At 47.2% G+C, this 16,164-nt stretch overlaps 2 protein-coding genes across 2 annotated transcripts; both read right to left on the reverse strand.

The window, feature by feature from the left end:
• Positions 1–1,455: 1,455 nt before the first annotated feature.
• VTN00DRAFT_9050 (uncharacterized protein) lies at positions 1,456–1,978 on the reverse strand (the record flags this gene model as incomplete). The annotated part of the gene is made up of 2 exons (XM_069435968.1): positions 1,456–1,506; positions 1,589–1,978. 2 exons carry the CDS (start codon positions 1,976–1,978, stop codon positions 1,456–1,458), a joined length of 441 nt encoding a protein of 146 aa, XP_069285860.1.
• A 7,275-nt stretch (positions 1,979–9,253) lies between these two features.
• VTN00DRAFT_9051 (uncharacterized protein) lies at positions 9,254–9,961 on the reverse strand (the record flags this gene model as incomplete). Its single annotated transcript, XM_069435969.1, has 1 exon — positions 9,254–9,961. The coding sequence occupies one exon, from the start codon at positions 9,959–9,961 to the stop codon at positions 9,254–9,256; it is 708 nt and encodes a 235-aa protein (XP_069285861.1).
• Between the last annotated feature and the right edge of the window lie 6,203 nt (positions 9,962–16,164).

Here is a 16,164-nt window from a genome sequence, read left to right on the forward strand (position 1 = left end):
TGACTGGTCCCCTGCCTTGAATCCTTAGGGCCAGCTCTAAAGCCCTACATGCTCCCATAAGCTCTGCATCGAACACTTCCTTCCCCACGCCTAGGGGGATCTCCCGAGCTTGCCAGGCCCCTTGGGGGTTCTGCCATGCAATGCCTGCCCCAAGTCGACCATTATCTAGTTGGGACCCATCTGACCATAGGGATAGCCCCGGGCGATCCCCTTGGGCTGCCTCTAGGGCTTCCTTAGTTGATAGGACCTTGATCTGACCTGGGAACAATGCTGGGGCCATCTCAGTTGTCTCCTCAAACCCCCCAGAGGGGTCAACCGGCAGGGTCTCTGCCAGTCGCTGGGCTAGGTGCTGCCCCAGTGACCATGGGCCCCGGCTTCTGGTGCCCTCCTCTGCCCACTCCCTATCCCCTTCTGGTTGTTCTCCGGGTTGAGCATGTTGATCTCCCTCACGGAAAGAGATTGGAAGGATCTGCCTAGCCGGGTGGTCCCCTGGCAGGCCTAGGAGTCTTGCCGTATATGCTAGTTGTCTTGCCTCTAGGAGGGTCTCTGCCAGTTCTATGCCTGCTTCCCGAACTAGGGGCCCTATAGGGGTTGTTTGAAACATTCCTGTGACAGCTTGGGCCTGCTGGTTAACTAGGCGTTGAATGCCCCCTAACCGGTCTTTCTGGCCCTGCCACCATAGCTCTGCCCCATATAAGGCTACAGCCTGGACAGCTGCAACCTGAATTTTTCTGGCTAGGCCTGGAGCTAGTCCCTGCTGCTGACATAGGGCTTGGACCCGTGCTTCAGCCATCCGCACTTTCCGTAGGCAGGTTTGATAGTGAGCCTTCAGGGTCAGCCCTGTGTCTAGCCATATGCCTAGCCAGCGGGTGGCCTCCTGATTGAATGAGATCTGATGGCCCCCTATAGATATCCTTGCCCGTCAGACCTGGTCCCTGAGTGCCCGACCTCGTTTGCGGGTGAATAGGGTAGCCTCTGTCTTCTCAGCATCAAACTGGACCACATTTGCCTGCCCCCAGCTTATAGCTGCTTCCCCGGCCTGCTGAAGCTGCCTACAAGCTTGATCCACTGAGTTCCCTAGGGCTATAAGGCCTATATCATCTGCAAATGATAAGGCCCTTACCCCGGGGACTGCCGTCTCTATAGCCTGGAAGACCCCACTTATGTAAATCACAAAGAGGATTGGGGAGACTGGGGAGCCCTGGGGAACCCCTGAATTGATGGGGTGTTCCAGACCCTGGTGGCCATCAATTACCAGCTGAACCCTGCGGTTAGCTAGAAATGACTGTACCCAGTGGACCAGATCCCCATCTATTCCTAACTCCCCCATCCTCCTAACAAGCTTGGTTGGATCAACATGGTCAAAAGCTCCCTTAACATCAAGGAATAGAGCCCCTGCCAGCTGTTTCTGCCCCCAGCCCTGGTGAACCTCATGAATTAGGCAGGCCACAGCATCTATGGCACTTCAGTGTCTTCGGCTCCCCATTTGGCCTGGGTGCAGAGCGCCTGTTGCCTCACAGTGGTCAGCTATGGCACCTGCTGCCACCTTCTCTATAACCTTTCCTAGGCAGTTTAGGAGGCTGATCACCCTATAGGCCTTGACTAGGGTATAGTCTGGCTTATTGGGCTTCCGAAGCAGAATCCCTTTTGCTGTCTTCCATGCCTGGGGGTGGACACCAAGACGAAAACATTGTTGGGCTAGTACCACTATTCGCAAACTGTCCCAGCTCCATAAGAGGTGAAGAGCCTGGAAGTTTAGCCTGTCGATCCCTGGGGCTTTCTGGGTTGACTGGCTAAATAGGGCGTGCCGTACAGTCTCCTCTCTGACCTGCTTATGCATGGTGCCTTGGGGGAGATCCCCAAGCTGGGTTCCTCTAGGGGCTGGTGGGAATGCCACCTCCCGGATCAGGGCCTCTTTCTCACTAATGGTAGTAGCCAGCTGGCCCTGGGGGCCCTTAAGGGTAGGGGTTGTGCTCATAGCCTTCGGGCTAGTATAGCGAAGAGCTTGCCAACACCGGGTAGTATCCTCTGGGCCTAGGGAGTCCCTGAGTTCTTTAGACCCCCCTAAGAAGGCCTCCCAGCATTCTCGCTTTGCCTTTCGTATCCTTCTATAGTAGGAGTTTCGGGCCTCTCGGTGTTCCCTGTCCCCTATGGCCCCTGCCTGCCATGCTCGTCGTGCCTGAGCATATGCCCCCCGACTTGCCCTCAAATAGTTAACATGGGGATTGTTATCATAATTAATTGCATACTTAACTACTCCAAGTGGTTGCTCGGCAGGCCTAATAACACACGCTGTGCATAATATCTAATGTGTAAATTCCCATAACTAGTGACTAGACTTCATTGAGTTCCACAGCCCAACTAGGTGTTAGGGTATTTGTAGCAGTTTCTAAACCCATTTGTTTACAGCAAGAAAACCCGGTTCGCCTGGCTGGGGGCCATAGGCAAATGTATTTGACTGGAGAAGTTGGAGGTAATTATCAATGACTAACACCAGAATCCTGCAGAAATTTCTAGTGATTATACAGTAGTGTTGGATTGAAAGTGGCGATGTTTGAGTGGCCTGATTGCTAAGGACCTGACCTAGCCACCAACAAGCCAGGTTTGCTCAAGGTGGACTGTATGGAAATGCTCTCCAGGCAGCATTGCGGAGAGGTCATGAGAAGATCACATACTCTATAGAAGTCAAATCTATTAGCTGAGAAGAACAAGCTATATCCTGGAGAAGTACTTAAGTAGTGCCAAACTTATTTATTCCACCAGTAGGGTTCTAGAAAATAATATCTTAGAGATATCAGGAACATGGCTTTACCTCAGCAGCCAGGTAATATCCAAGTAATATAGTGTTGCACGGCCAGGTATGATCTAAGGATTTACCAGTCAGCTCACAGAATAAAAATTGTTTACTTTGCGTTATGACATGGAATTCTAACCTTGATGAAAATATACATTTGAGAGCAGCTACGTCTCACATCTTTCCATTCTCCCTCCCCTGCCCCCAAATTTCTACTTGTCAGCCGAATATTACCACTATAACCTAGTGGTATGCCAAGAAACATATTAGCCTAATCAGCACACGCTGATCCGGATCTGCAGAGGGTCATAATTGCTTAACCCCTAATTCCATGAGATAAATAGTCAGTTAGTTAGGTAGATTTGAATAATCAGAGCTTTCATCATCATACCTTTGGATTACTAGGTTCGCGCAGTTTGACAGAATGGTATATGAAAGTGTGGAAGATATGCCCTCCTAGCCAATTAGGCCTAGCCTCTTGCATGTCTGTTATTCCACATTTGTGTAAACAGTTAGAATCCTCTTCTTACAAGCAAGCAAGCTCATAATAATAATATCAACATCATCTCATAGAGTTCCGCCTCCTTCTCCCATAGAAAGAGCGCAAGGCGATTGGATATACCTTCAATATACCGTGGAAGGTATATGGAATGGTATACGGAGGACGGGCTATATAAAGACTCATTACTACCATGTAGATAGCTTTAGTTCTTCGTGCTCAATAACACATTGCCAGTTGGTTATACACTGGCAGGTCAACAGGCTAACCTACTATTGAGTATACATACTTGATAGGCGCTCTACTTCACCTTAGTCGCGTTGTCTATCAGTCAATCTTACCTTATTGTGTTTGACCTACAAATCCCGAGCCTCCCTACCTTAGACCAAGCCACCGTTGTGACTTGGGACCAAAGGAGTGCGTAATGTCTGGCTCTGGTTTTAAGAGTTTATTAACGCCCCATGGTCTTATACATCTCAACCCTGGTTCGGAACATGCGACTGTCGCTTGTGTCTGATGTTCTTTTGGCAGGCTGGGCCCTGTATAGTCTATCTGCTATTTTCTGTTGGGTTCAACTTGCTTTCTTTTCTTCTATTCATATAGTACATACATACAATCAGGCTGACCTTATATTTATGCTCTTCCTCTGCAACTACTCTCAGAATGAGGAATTCCCTGCCTACAAAGCAGTAGTGTGTACCCATTTTACAGTCCTTGTAGCAACTTGTGGCAACAACTTCCAGGCAAGACAAATTGATGAGGTTCTGTTTGATGTTGCACTGCGAACCGTTTGGCTGATCCCATAGTTGATGTTGACAACATTAGCTCTGCCGACCAAGGTAATGGGAGCTACAAAAGAGGTGCCTGTCAACAGGTGATAGCACTCACGTACCAAGTCTACTAGGAAATGTGGCTGATACATCGGTTGCGATGTTACCCAATGCTCCAATATTGGAAGAGGCGTATAATGGCTGTTCGGGATCGCCAACGCCAATGCCTGAAATGCTACTTCCGCATATTTATCTAAAGACAATTGCCGATTACCAAGAATGTTTCGGAGTCAAAAGAGCAGGCAAACGTGAAAAACCGTCAGGTCCTTGACAGGATTGCATGGTTGGCAAAGGCCTTCTTGAATGTTGTAAAAATGGTGTCCGAGTCGACCTACAATGCGTCACTATGCCAGACAAACAGCACAGCTGTAGTTGACCATATGGTCTAACTGATCGAACGGTAAGATTTCATGGCACTTAATATGATCAACAAGTTTGCAATCAATGTTATCCAAAGGATGGATGCAAGACACAAGGCTGCAGTAGACTGTCTGAGCCACTGTTGACATTCCTGTGCTGGCTATTCCGTTCAGCCAGAAGATATCCTCGCCGTGTGTATTTTCAGCCCAAGTCTGGATCTGACCGAGAGGTCAACCCGGGTATCCTTGAGACATAATTATGTTGGTTGCCCCATGAGTCAAAAGCCGCTCCCATCGAGTATGGTAGCTTATCTAGCAGGCGGTTTTGTTTGGCCAAGGGAGCCTTAGCGGGGTTTTCTTGTAAACCCAAGTAGAAATTATGAATAGTCCCATTGATCTGAGCTGCGTGGCGATCTGCCATTTGGCCTGTATATGCAGTGGTTGGCTGAGTTTCTGCCATTTTGTAGTGACTTTGCTCTGCACCCTCTCAAAGAGCAAGGATATCACTGTCCATACTGTCTTCGGTATCTACAACAAACTGTTCAGTCATCTATAGAGATCTATGGTGCAGCTTGCGCAAAAGAAGGCTAGCTGGAAGGCAGTGATGCTATCTGCCCTAAAGCAAGCCAAGTCGAAGCTATTGAAGTATTATAGCATGACTGATGATATTCATGGTGATCTGTATGCAATTGGCACGATCCTGGCGCCACAAAATAAGCTTCACTTCTTTTCTACTAAGGAGTGGGAGCCATGCTGGCGCGTATAATACTGCAAGAGTCTTGAGGATTACCTTGTGCCCTATCAACAGCGATATTTGGATACACAGCCCACATCCAATGGCCACTCTTCAGCAGATCAGATCTTATGCTTATCACTTTGGCTATATCCTTCCAGCCACAGACGAATGCCCACAGCGAGCTTATGTGATATCTTGGAAGCAGTATGCTACTCTCTCTTCATCTCTCATGTCTCTCTTACTTATCTTATTTCTAGGCACTCGTCTGATCAATCTGCGGCTTTTCTGGAAGAACCAACAGCATGAATTTCCTATCCTCACAAGCCTAGCACAAGATGTTCTTACAACTCCTGCTACTGATTCTGGTGTTGAACAACTATTCAACTTGGCTTGTGACATATGTCACTACCGTCAAGGCTCTCTGAAGCCCAAAACAATTAAGGATCTTATGATGTTTATGTGTACATCAAGATTTGACATTGAATCAGAGCAGCTAACCTTCATTGATGAATATCTCACAGTCCAGGAGATTCAAGCAGCAAGAGAAGAATAAGATGCTTGTAAGGCAGTGGATAAATTTGATCCAATCAGTGATAACAAAGAAGATGTCCCAGCAGCTATGTCTCCACCAATACAGCCATCCAGTGAGTGTGCGCTTGGTAAAAGACCAAGGACTAAAGCCACAGAGGACCAGGGGCCACTGATTGAACTTGATAATGAGGATGAGGAGGATGAAATTCCTCTGCCTGACAACAGCGACCTACATGGTGAAAGTAGTACTCAGAGGCGAACATGAGGGTGGGTTCCAAAGTGTTTGAAGCAAGATGAAGATCAATTTGTGTATCATAAGCCATAAAAATAGTAGAATTTAAAATATGAAAGCTCTCATCTGATTCTATACTAAAATCATTTTGATCTGTGTTACAGATTAGGAAGGTCATCACGTGATGGATCATCCATGATCCATCTCCATGATCCATCTCCATGATCCATCTCCATGATCCATCTCCATGATCCATCTCCATGATCCATCTCCACAATCCAAGGTCATGATCCACCGGATAGGTATTTCCGAAGCAGAGTTCAACATGTATATAAGACGCTCCTTAACCATGGGGATTAGGACCCTGTGGTCAACTCAAATAGCAATCCTAGTTAACATTGCTAGTAACAACTCATTATCTATCTTTTCCTTGTCTTCTGTCCTTCAAGATAAACCCAACGATCCTCTGCCTAAGAAGTCTTAGGCCCGTTGTTACAATCTGACCTTTGCGCCTAAACTGTAAACTAAATACACAAAAATACAGATGAAAACTGCACAAAATATGCATATCATGAGATTTCCTATATTTGCACTGTTTGTGGAACCTGAGGTTTGAGTCAAACCTGTCAGGTTCGACTCTAAAAATCCTGGAGTCGGATCGCGACTCCAAGATCTTAGAACCTGAACCTGAGTCTTGGCGGTTCCAAGTTGAATGAACCTGCCGAGTCGCGACTCCTTACAAGGTCTAATCACTGGACAGTTGAACCCAATTTTCATTATTATTAGGCTCCATAGCATTCTGAAAGATGGTCAGGTGTCTCCGGGTGACCTTGTAAAGAGAATGTTCTTGGGGTCAATGGTAAGCGAGTGGGCCATACTTTATCAGCCGCTTCCATTCCTAGTGCGATATATGTAATATTGATGTTTGGAAGCCTGTATCGCACATTTCTCGCGCAGTGTGTCCTAGGCGGATTGGCTTGCGGCACACACAGTTGGCCACCATCAGCATGCATTCTTCAGCTGTGCACAAAGCTCTTAACTTTTCCTAGGAAGATGACAATGTGTCAAACTGCGCGAACCTAGTAATCTGAAGGTATGATGATGAAAGCTCTGATTATTCAAATCTACCTAACTATCTGACTATTTATCTCATGGGATTAGGGATTAAGACCTTCCGAATATGGATATATCAAGCAATTCCGAAAGATGTGATATATCGATGTGATATATCAATGTGATATATCATCTTCCAATAATTACCCGGATCGGCGTGTGCTGACTAGGCTGATAGGTTTCTTGGCATACCACTAGGTTATAATGCTAATATTCGGCTGACACAATGTATATCAATTGTGACGGCGCGGCAGGCGCGGCAGGCATCTAGGCGGTAAGGTAGGCGGTGTTGAGCATTCCTTTGTCTCTGAGATACTGCCGGTCCTACTTGCCTATATATCTCATGTTGCACGAAGCTCTGCAAATTCTTTCCTTTCTTTTCCTCTCATGCTTTCGATTTCGTATGACTAGCTACCATAGTTAATCCATCTCATTTTTCTATGCATGAGCGCCGTCACATCAATCCGTTGTCTCCCCCTCTGAGTTGATCAACCCTGATCAAAAGCACTGTCACCTACCACATTTCTTGCATCTGTCACTCCGGCATTAAGGCTATATATTCCTTCATGTTGTCCACTCGAAGCCAACGTATCCAAGCCAGCTGTGAAATTATTTGGGGCAAAGGCGACTACAACATCGACATAGAAACTGATGACTGGATAACCTACTTGGCAGTTGTCAAGAAAGACTTTGGGACCTCGTTTGGGCCGCCCTTGACTATGACTGGGCTATGTAAATCAGGAGACCATGCATGGGCAGAGTTGGACCGAATGCTAGGCGTATGGGCTGAACAAATACAAAGCAGACAGCCAATGACACAGGATAAGAGTTTGGAGATATTTGGTGGACCCAACGGGCGGAACAATACAACTTTGACGCAGTTCTTTACTGCGTTGGATGAAAGAGGAGTAGGGCCATCTGGGAAAAGGGCGACTGGATGAGGCATGTCTGAAGCAGCCTCTGCTGTGGGTGTGCACGAGTTTCAACTACCTTTGTCAGTCCTACCAGACACCAACTATGAACACACCTCATTGCCCCTCCAATCCCACCCCAACTCTCACCATAGCTAATCTTCGAGAACATTTCGACAATCAACCCTTACTATTCAAGTCAAAAAATTCCAACCCATGCTCATATACATCACAATACAAGTTCACTATGACAGCGAAACGCATTGTCAAATTTTCTATTCTCAGGACTCTGGGGATAGTCATAGTTGAGGTAGCTTGTGTATAGATACTCGATGAATGTGGATACTTTTCTCAAATAGCACTTCTATTTCCCTCATTATTGACAAGAGTTTGGCATCTGTATATACAGGCTTAATACACTGAGCCCAAGGATTTACGGGCATGCAGTTCAAGTCATCCTGGCCACAATAAAGCCTCAACATGGATTCGCAAAAGCCGATGCTTGCTGGGCTGGTTGCCTGAAGACACTTTCTTTAAACAATCAGTGCAGATGCCGAAAAGCTATGAAACACCTTAAGGCTGGAACTGGAAATCGCATCAACCAACCATTCTCAGTTGAATGTTAAGCGCTTGGGTCAACAAGAAAAAGGTTGTGCACGAAAGCACTATGCCTGGGTTTGAGCAAATCACATCTTGTTCACGTGAAGCCGTCGCTGGTCGAGAAACAGTTCATTCAACCATGAAGAAATAACTTGGAACAGAGGACTAGAAGACGCCATTGTCACATCAAACATTGAGTTCATACTACCATTCCGAAATTGGATAGAATGGGCTACTATATTTTTTTTTGAGGCAGTATCAGCTCATCCAGGGGTGACTGGTACATCCTTGTCCCAGAGCCAATCAAGACTTCATGAGACACAACTCCCCCTTTTCAGCTCACTGAGAATCGTGGCTCCATTACTCTTCTCCTGGAGATCACAAATATTGTTAATTTCTATAACAATTTTGCAGACTGTGACCTTCGATCTTTCTGAAAGTTTGTCTGGCACGAACTTTTAAGTTCTGATATCTTGCTGGTTTGGCGAAGGGGCGGGCTGCAACCATCACGGCAACACTTTGACCAATGAGAAACATTTCCCTGCCGGCCTCAGACTGCTTCATGGAGGCCAAAGCTCGATAGTTGAGGAATGAGGCCGATACAGACACCTTGAAGGTTCTGTGGGCTACATGGTCTGTTACGGCACATCAACTCAGAATCGAGATACGGCTAAGCAGAATCCTGTTATTGACCTTCCCATCAACCATGTGGATGATGCTGTGGATGTCAGGGATGTCTACCCCCATGCCCAATGTGCTGGTCGCCACGATCATGGGACACTCACCCCAGATGAACCGGTCCAACACCCCGGCCTTGTTGATCTGCTTGCTGTGATACACCTCGCATCCCAACACCTGCGCCATCGCCATCACCTGACCGATGATGTTGGCATACACGATCACCTTGCCGCCCGGGGAGCGCCGGATGCGGTCCTGGACAAATAACACCATGGGGTTGGTCTTGATCCATGCATATGGTCCCCGGCCGACCTCCCGCGGGGTCTTGGGTTGCCACAGCCGATATGCGATGTTGCGGCGACTTGTCTGCGCGCGGAATATGCGCACCTCCTCCCGTGCATGCTTCATCCGCCGGCACAACTCCCCCTCCATGACCAGGGGCAATGTGGCGGTCAATAACACCATCTGTGTCTGCTCGTCGATCAGCTGCCCAGAATCCAGCCATGGCCGCTTCAGCATCGCAGTCAGTGCCGCCTGGCGCAGGGCCGGGGTCGCAGCCGAGGGATGTCTCCCATGGTGGCCACGGAAATGTGCTTCCAGGCGCTGAGGAGTGACTGCATACTGACAGTCTTTGCAGATCCAGAGGCGGTATGTGGCATTATAGAGGAATAGCTCCATTGCTGAGTTTGAAAGCACAAAGGAGATCATCCAAGACTCGGTATTGAAATGATTCCTGAGAGAATCCCGCTGCAGCTTCTGCTGCAAATTGAAAAGCTGACCCCTGAAGCTGATGTAGTCTTGTACATGCTAGCATGTTCTTGGACCCCGACCTGTCGTGCCTGGGTGGATTGATCGACCTGGTCCGCGATAGAGGAGGTTCTACAGATTCTCTTCTATCCATACCAGGGTGTCTCTGGATTAGAAGTCCGTGATGTACATCCATGTGATCTGATCTCTGCAGTCTCTCTCTCCTCTACTTGGGATCTAAAAGGATTAACCCGACCGACTTCTCGGGTCCAGTCTTCTCTTTTGTTGATTCTGATGCTGCCGCTAGCCGGAGGAGGCGGATGTTGCGGGGCACGGACCAAAAGTGTTAAGCCAACCGATGGAAAACTCCAACGTAGGTTTGGTTGTGTTTGTACTTGTCAGCCGAATATTACCACTATTATAACCTAACGTAATTCACCACCGAGCCGCCAACTTCCACACGATCGCGCGACTTGATGCTCAAATTTCTATGTAACACAACCATTATATACAAAAAATTAGGAAATAGTACGCTTAGGACATTGCCGCCTATTATGTCCTATAGTATGACAATCACTGCATGTCGGCGGAGCGCGTGTACGCTGCAGAGAAGCTGAAGATGCTGATTCTACAGCTAATGCAGTTGGAACTTCAGGGACCTGATTCTCGCGTTCTATAAGGTCCCGACCTTCCTGTACAGTAAGGCCTCCTGTACAGGATATCTGCTTATTAGATCGCTTACTTTTTTGTCGCTGTTTCTCATTTGCAGCCTGTAAATCACGATTTTCCTTTGCCAGAAGCACTGCGCTGCTCATAGCCATTTGACACCCCTTGATAAGCTGGTTTAAAGCTGCATCTGTTGGGCTTGGAGGGCTCTGCGTGCATCGCTTAAGCAAGGCCTTGATAGTAGTTGCTTGGCGCTCTAATTGTGTGATATTATGAGGTGTCTCTGGTGCCCATATATCACTGGATCGGCTTCCAGGGGGGGAAGGTGTTTTCAGCTGGATATTCATGTACAAGCACTTCCTCATCTGCAATTGATAGTTTATGGCCATTGGCGTGTTGTTCTGTATGTAAGGAAGCTTAAATCATATTCTTAGAATGGCTAGTACTGAAATTCCTAAGCTTGAGAAGAGAAGGAAAGAAGATCTATCTGCCCGCAGCAGCGCTGCCCTTATATATCTTCCTCCTCTCGCTAGCTGGAACCTGCCGCCTATCATCCATAGTCTTGTCTGGAGGAATCCTCTGCCAATCCTCCTTTGTCCCTTTGTCCTTCTTTGTCAGGGGGGATCCCTGACATCATCTATGGCTGGTCGTCGATTAGACCAGAATTGTCTCACTGATAACTCCATAATTAACGTTAAGATCCTTTTGGAAGGCTGCCTGGAAAATGAATGATGTCAAGATTAGGTTCCTTATATTCTGAGTTATGGGAGAAGGAGGCGGAACTCTATGAGATGTTGATATTATTATTATGAGCTTGCTAGCTTGTTAAAAGAGGATTCTAACTGTTTACACGAATGTGGGATAACATAGACACGCGAGAGGCTAGGCCTAATTGGGTAGGAGGGCATATCTTCCACAGTAGTGTTACGGCACAACCTAAGGATCTCCAACAGAGCAATGAGGGGGAGAACCTATCACGTGATGATGGATCAAATCAGCGGAAATGATCCATCCATAGTCATGATCCACTGGATAGGTATTTCCGGGCAGAACTCAGCATGTATATAAGACACTTCTTAACCATGGGGATTAGGACCATGTGGTCAACTCAATAGCAATCTTGATAGTAACATTGCTAGTAACCACAGCCTGCTTATTTATCTTTTCCCCTTGTCTTCTGTCTTCAAGATAAACCCAACAAGCCCCAGCCTAGAAGTCTTAGGCCTGCCGTTACATCGGGATTCACCACCGATTTTCTGTCCCACGGTGGGGTGGTGACCCATGCGGGGGTGACATTGGGGTCGCGTGGCCATGTGATTGTGATTGGATGGAGCGGACCCACCCTATCCTATGGGGATGGGGGGTGACCCAGGGCGGAGTCCCGTTAGGGTGTGGGGGAGCAGCGAATCAGAGTGGCCGACAGGACCCACCAGCCGGGCTCGGTCACGTAGCTGTTGCGGGCTGGGTTTGATGGGAACAGTGAGTTCGATTATGTCATTTTGTAGGGCACAAAACCATCAGGTAGTTACCATTGTTAGACCTCGCCACAGCCCTGGGCGGCCCGCTGCGGGCTGAGCCCGAGCCCGGCCGTGGGCGGGCGGCGGGCGGGTTCCCATGCCCGACGGGCCACTACGGGCTCAGACTACCTGCCCGGCGGGCCTTAGCGGGCGCCCGGCGGGCTATCAAACAGAGCAAACGTAGGGAAACTTGTGACGTGCGTTATTTATGTGGTTTTGAGCTGTATTTTTGAGTATTCATCTTATATGTAGATTTTGGGGTTAAAAACTAAGATTCAGGATAAATCAAGATTGTATGATTTGAACCAGTCTCTACTATACAACTAGTAATATGTAAGTACATTATCTTCGCGTTGAGAACGCTTCTGAGCCCTTCCTGATGCTTGTATCTGAGTATTGGTCTCTTCGGGCAAAGGAGGATCCCCTTCATCCTCCGATTCAGCAGTTTCTTGAGCCTCGTCATTATTCCCTTTAGAAGACGTTCTTTGTCTCTTGTGTGACACACACTGCGAAGCTATCTGAGTAGCAGACTGCTCCTGGACAAGCACAAAATCATCTTCGTTGTTGTCACTGATTGGATCAAGCTCATCAGGAGATTGTACCTCCTTTTCTTCATTTGGTGCCTCTGCTTCTTCCTTTGAGAGATATTGGCTAATGAATGCGAGCTGTTTGTCCTCGATATCGAATCTTGATGTACACATAAACATCATTAGATCTTGGATAGTTGTGGCATTCAGTGAGCCTCAACGATAGTGACAGACATCGCGAGCAGAGTTGAAAAGACCCTCACGCCTGCACCAGTGGCAGGAATAGAGAGAACATCCTGGGCAAGCTTTGTGAGGGCCGGATATTTATACTGATTCTCCTTCCAGAATACACAGGGGCAACTGATATGGTATCTACAAGCAAGGTCAATAAAAAGTGAATAAAGGCAGGGATAGTAGTAAGTACTCACCACTTTCTAGATACTGCGTCAATTCGTCACATTGGCTTAATTGACGATGCTTTGTAGGTGCAACAAGAATCTCAATATCTGATCTCTGCACCGCTAATGATTGAGCCTCTAGCGATGTCTGCATGTTGGATACACGTCACTTGTATGGCTCAAGGTATTCCTGAAAGCTTCCAATAGCTTCAAAATCACATGGGTATAAAATAGCAATCCGACAAGCCACCACGAAGCAGGGGAGGGCGTAAGAAAAGATATGGCACAGTACGGAATACTGTAGTGTGCAGCTAGAATGTCATTGGACTGACCCATGTGATTTATCGACCCGGGCGCATCTGTTTGTGCCATGATGCTTGCGAACTGGCCTAACCCCAACATGTACAGGAATCACCATACTCAGAGCATATCAGGATTTGCAACTTTTTAGCCTTAACAGGTAGTCCCTCCGTTGTATCCATGTCACTTCGTTACATTAGGCTGTCTTCCGCATCGAGCGGAGTGGACGGGACTATTGTACTATGGCCCAAGTCGCTTGCTGTGCAGGCAGGTAGTATTTAGAAGCGGGTTTACCTCCCGACCAGCCTTGTGGTTCTTATTCCTTTCCCCCTTCTTCTTGTCTTATGAGTTGCTACGAAGAGTGGGTTTGCATGAGGAAAGCTTCACGGGAATTTTTTTTTCATCTAGAATCCGCAGAATAATATCACTGTTGATGGTTTATTACTTGTTCTAATACTTCCTTACCTACATAGGTACCTATCTACTTGTCTGTGGCTTCGCCCTGCCTTTCAAGTTACTACACACATACCCAACTTACTCATACGGACGGCGTATTACGTACTTAGGGATATCAAGGTGGTACGCCATGGTTTCTCCAAGGGCGATTTGGGCTTTTGTCGCCGGAATCAGTCGAAGGCAACAAATGTTCCCGGGCATTTGCTATGATGTGTGCAGTATGCTTCCTTCTTTTACTCTCTCACTCTTACCCTCACCGGTTACGCTTTTTACCTTTTCAGATCTATCCGTACTTAGTCTATCTCATGTACAAGATCAGTTTGTCGTGTGACAATCTTTCCTGATACGTACTAATCTCATGGATGTGTGCAGGTGATGTTTATCTCGAAGCCCAAAAGAAGGGTGCAACCTCAGATCTCTGCGATCCAGGATCAGCCTCTCAAGAGGTTCTAGGAAATTGTACAGAATGCCTCACACATTATAATGCCAGCTCGGACGCAATTAACTCCATAAAGTATCCATTCGAAAGTTTGTGCTCGAACTTCTCGAGCCTGAACGCTACCCGACAGCGTTCGTCAATCCAGTCGCTTCTAGCGCAGGAATCTTCGATATATGCGCAGTTATCGTCGCTTGGATACGATAGGAGCAGCTCCGTTGTTCCTGCTACAACTACAAATGGCACTGGACCGAACGCGGCAACTACCGCATACGGAACACCCGCACCTACTTCTGGCTCATCACAATCATCATCATCCTCCCCCTTGTCAAGCTCTCATTTCATCGCGAGCGTCATTGCTCCAGCAGTTGCCGTCCCCTTCGTTTCCCTCGCTCTTAGTCTTTTAGTAGTGGCCTTGATTCTACGGCGTCGAAAAAGAAAACAACAGAGAGATAATAACACTACTACCACTAATAACAACACGGATCCTTCGAAGGACGAAAATTATAATTTCGAAGGAAAGCCCCAGCTACACTCTGACGATTTCAGGCCTGAACTTGATGCTACGACTAGTGCTGCGACGGCTGTGGCGGAGTCGAACAATCCTCAGAATTCTAATAGTAATCATAACAACGTTATTGCTGAATTGCCTGCAAGAGAACCAGTGGCCAATGAGCTGGATGCGGGATCCCATCGGTAATCATTACTACTGGCTGATTGACTGACTCACGTCTTTTGATGATTGATACCTCCGTTGGGGAACTTAGTGGATGGATATGCTTTACATATGTACTTACTTCTAGAACATCATATCTAGGTACCTAATGTATATATACCTTTCATTATAACATAGTAGAGGCCTCTCAGGTCAAGGATAGATAGATCCATAGTTCATCTGCGATGTCTGACGGATTGATTCTATGATACGCACGATGCGGCTAAGAGCTGATGTTATTTGACTTGCCATAGGCAACAATTAAGAACCGCCATACGCTAAATGGGAGCCGTCTAGATTACTAGGAAATATCAATTGCGTAGTAGAGATGCTAGCTCAGATCCTCTATTTCGTGTCTATCTACTTAGATAGACATCTTCAAAGCCCACTAGTGGGCCCAAGCCCGACCCCTAGGCCCACGTCGGGCCCCCGATGGGCCCCCGACAAAGCCCATCTTTGCATAAAAGTAAGGTCTTGGCATTCATAAAGGCGCTTAATAATCTTAGTAAAATAAGTTAACTAACGTTAACGTAATCGGACACCGAGCAGGCCACCAACCAACGCCTATTATATTAATTATCTAGTTATCTCACCACAACGCCCCTAAATTGAAGCTATATACACATAAAATAATTGCCTATCTGTTTGGGCAGCTGACCCTAGTATGACCTTGAATATTGCAGTTGCTGCACCGCGGTGGTGCACGTTTCCTAGGCCGCTCATCACCTTCCTCTACCCCCTTTGCTTGCAGCTCTGCAGCTTGCTGAGCGAGCTGCTGACCTTATTATTATTATTATTATTATTCAAGTTTAACGTCCATATAGAGCCTTCCGGCTATGATAGACTCTCAATCTCTTCCCGGGCTAGTTCTAGTCCTCGGGTTAAGTAACGTTTGGTAGGGACCCCATGGACCTTGACCCTGTACCATTGCTCTGGGAGCTCCACTGATATCACTGCTGGGTCTGCCTGCCGGGCTGCTGCTACCAGTAGGTCCTTATAGTCCGGGAGCAGCATGGAGCCTAGAGAGCCCCTCTCCAGCAGCACTGTCATTGCTCCTGTTGCCGTATAGCCCATGTCAACCACACGGTTTTAGGGTTTAGGGTTTTAGGGTTTTAGGGT

This window comes from Thermoascus crustaceus (genome assembly GCF_041956765.1).
Source record: "Thermoascus crustaceus strain CBS 181.67 unplaced genomic scaffold VTN00scaffold_6, whole genome shotgun sequence".
NCBI classification, from domain to species: Eukaryota; Fungi; Ascomycota; class Eurotiomycetes; order Eurotiales; family Thermoascaceae; genus Thermoascus; species Thermoascus crustaceus.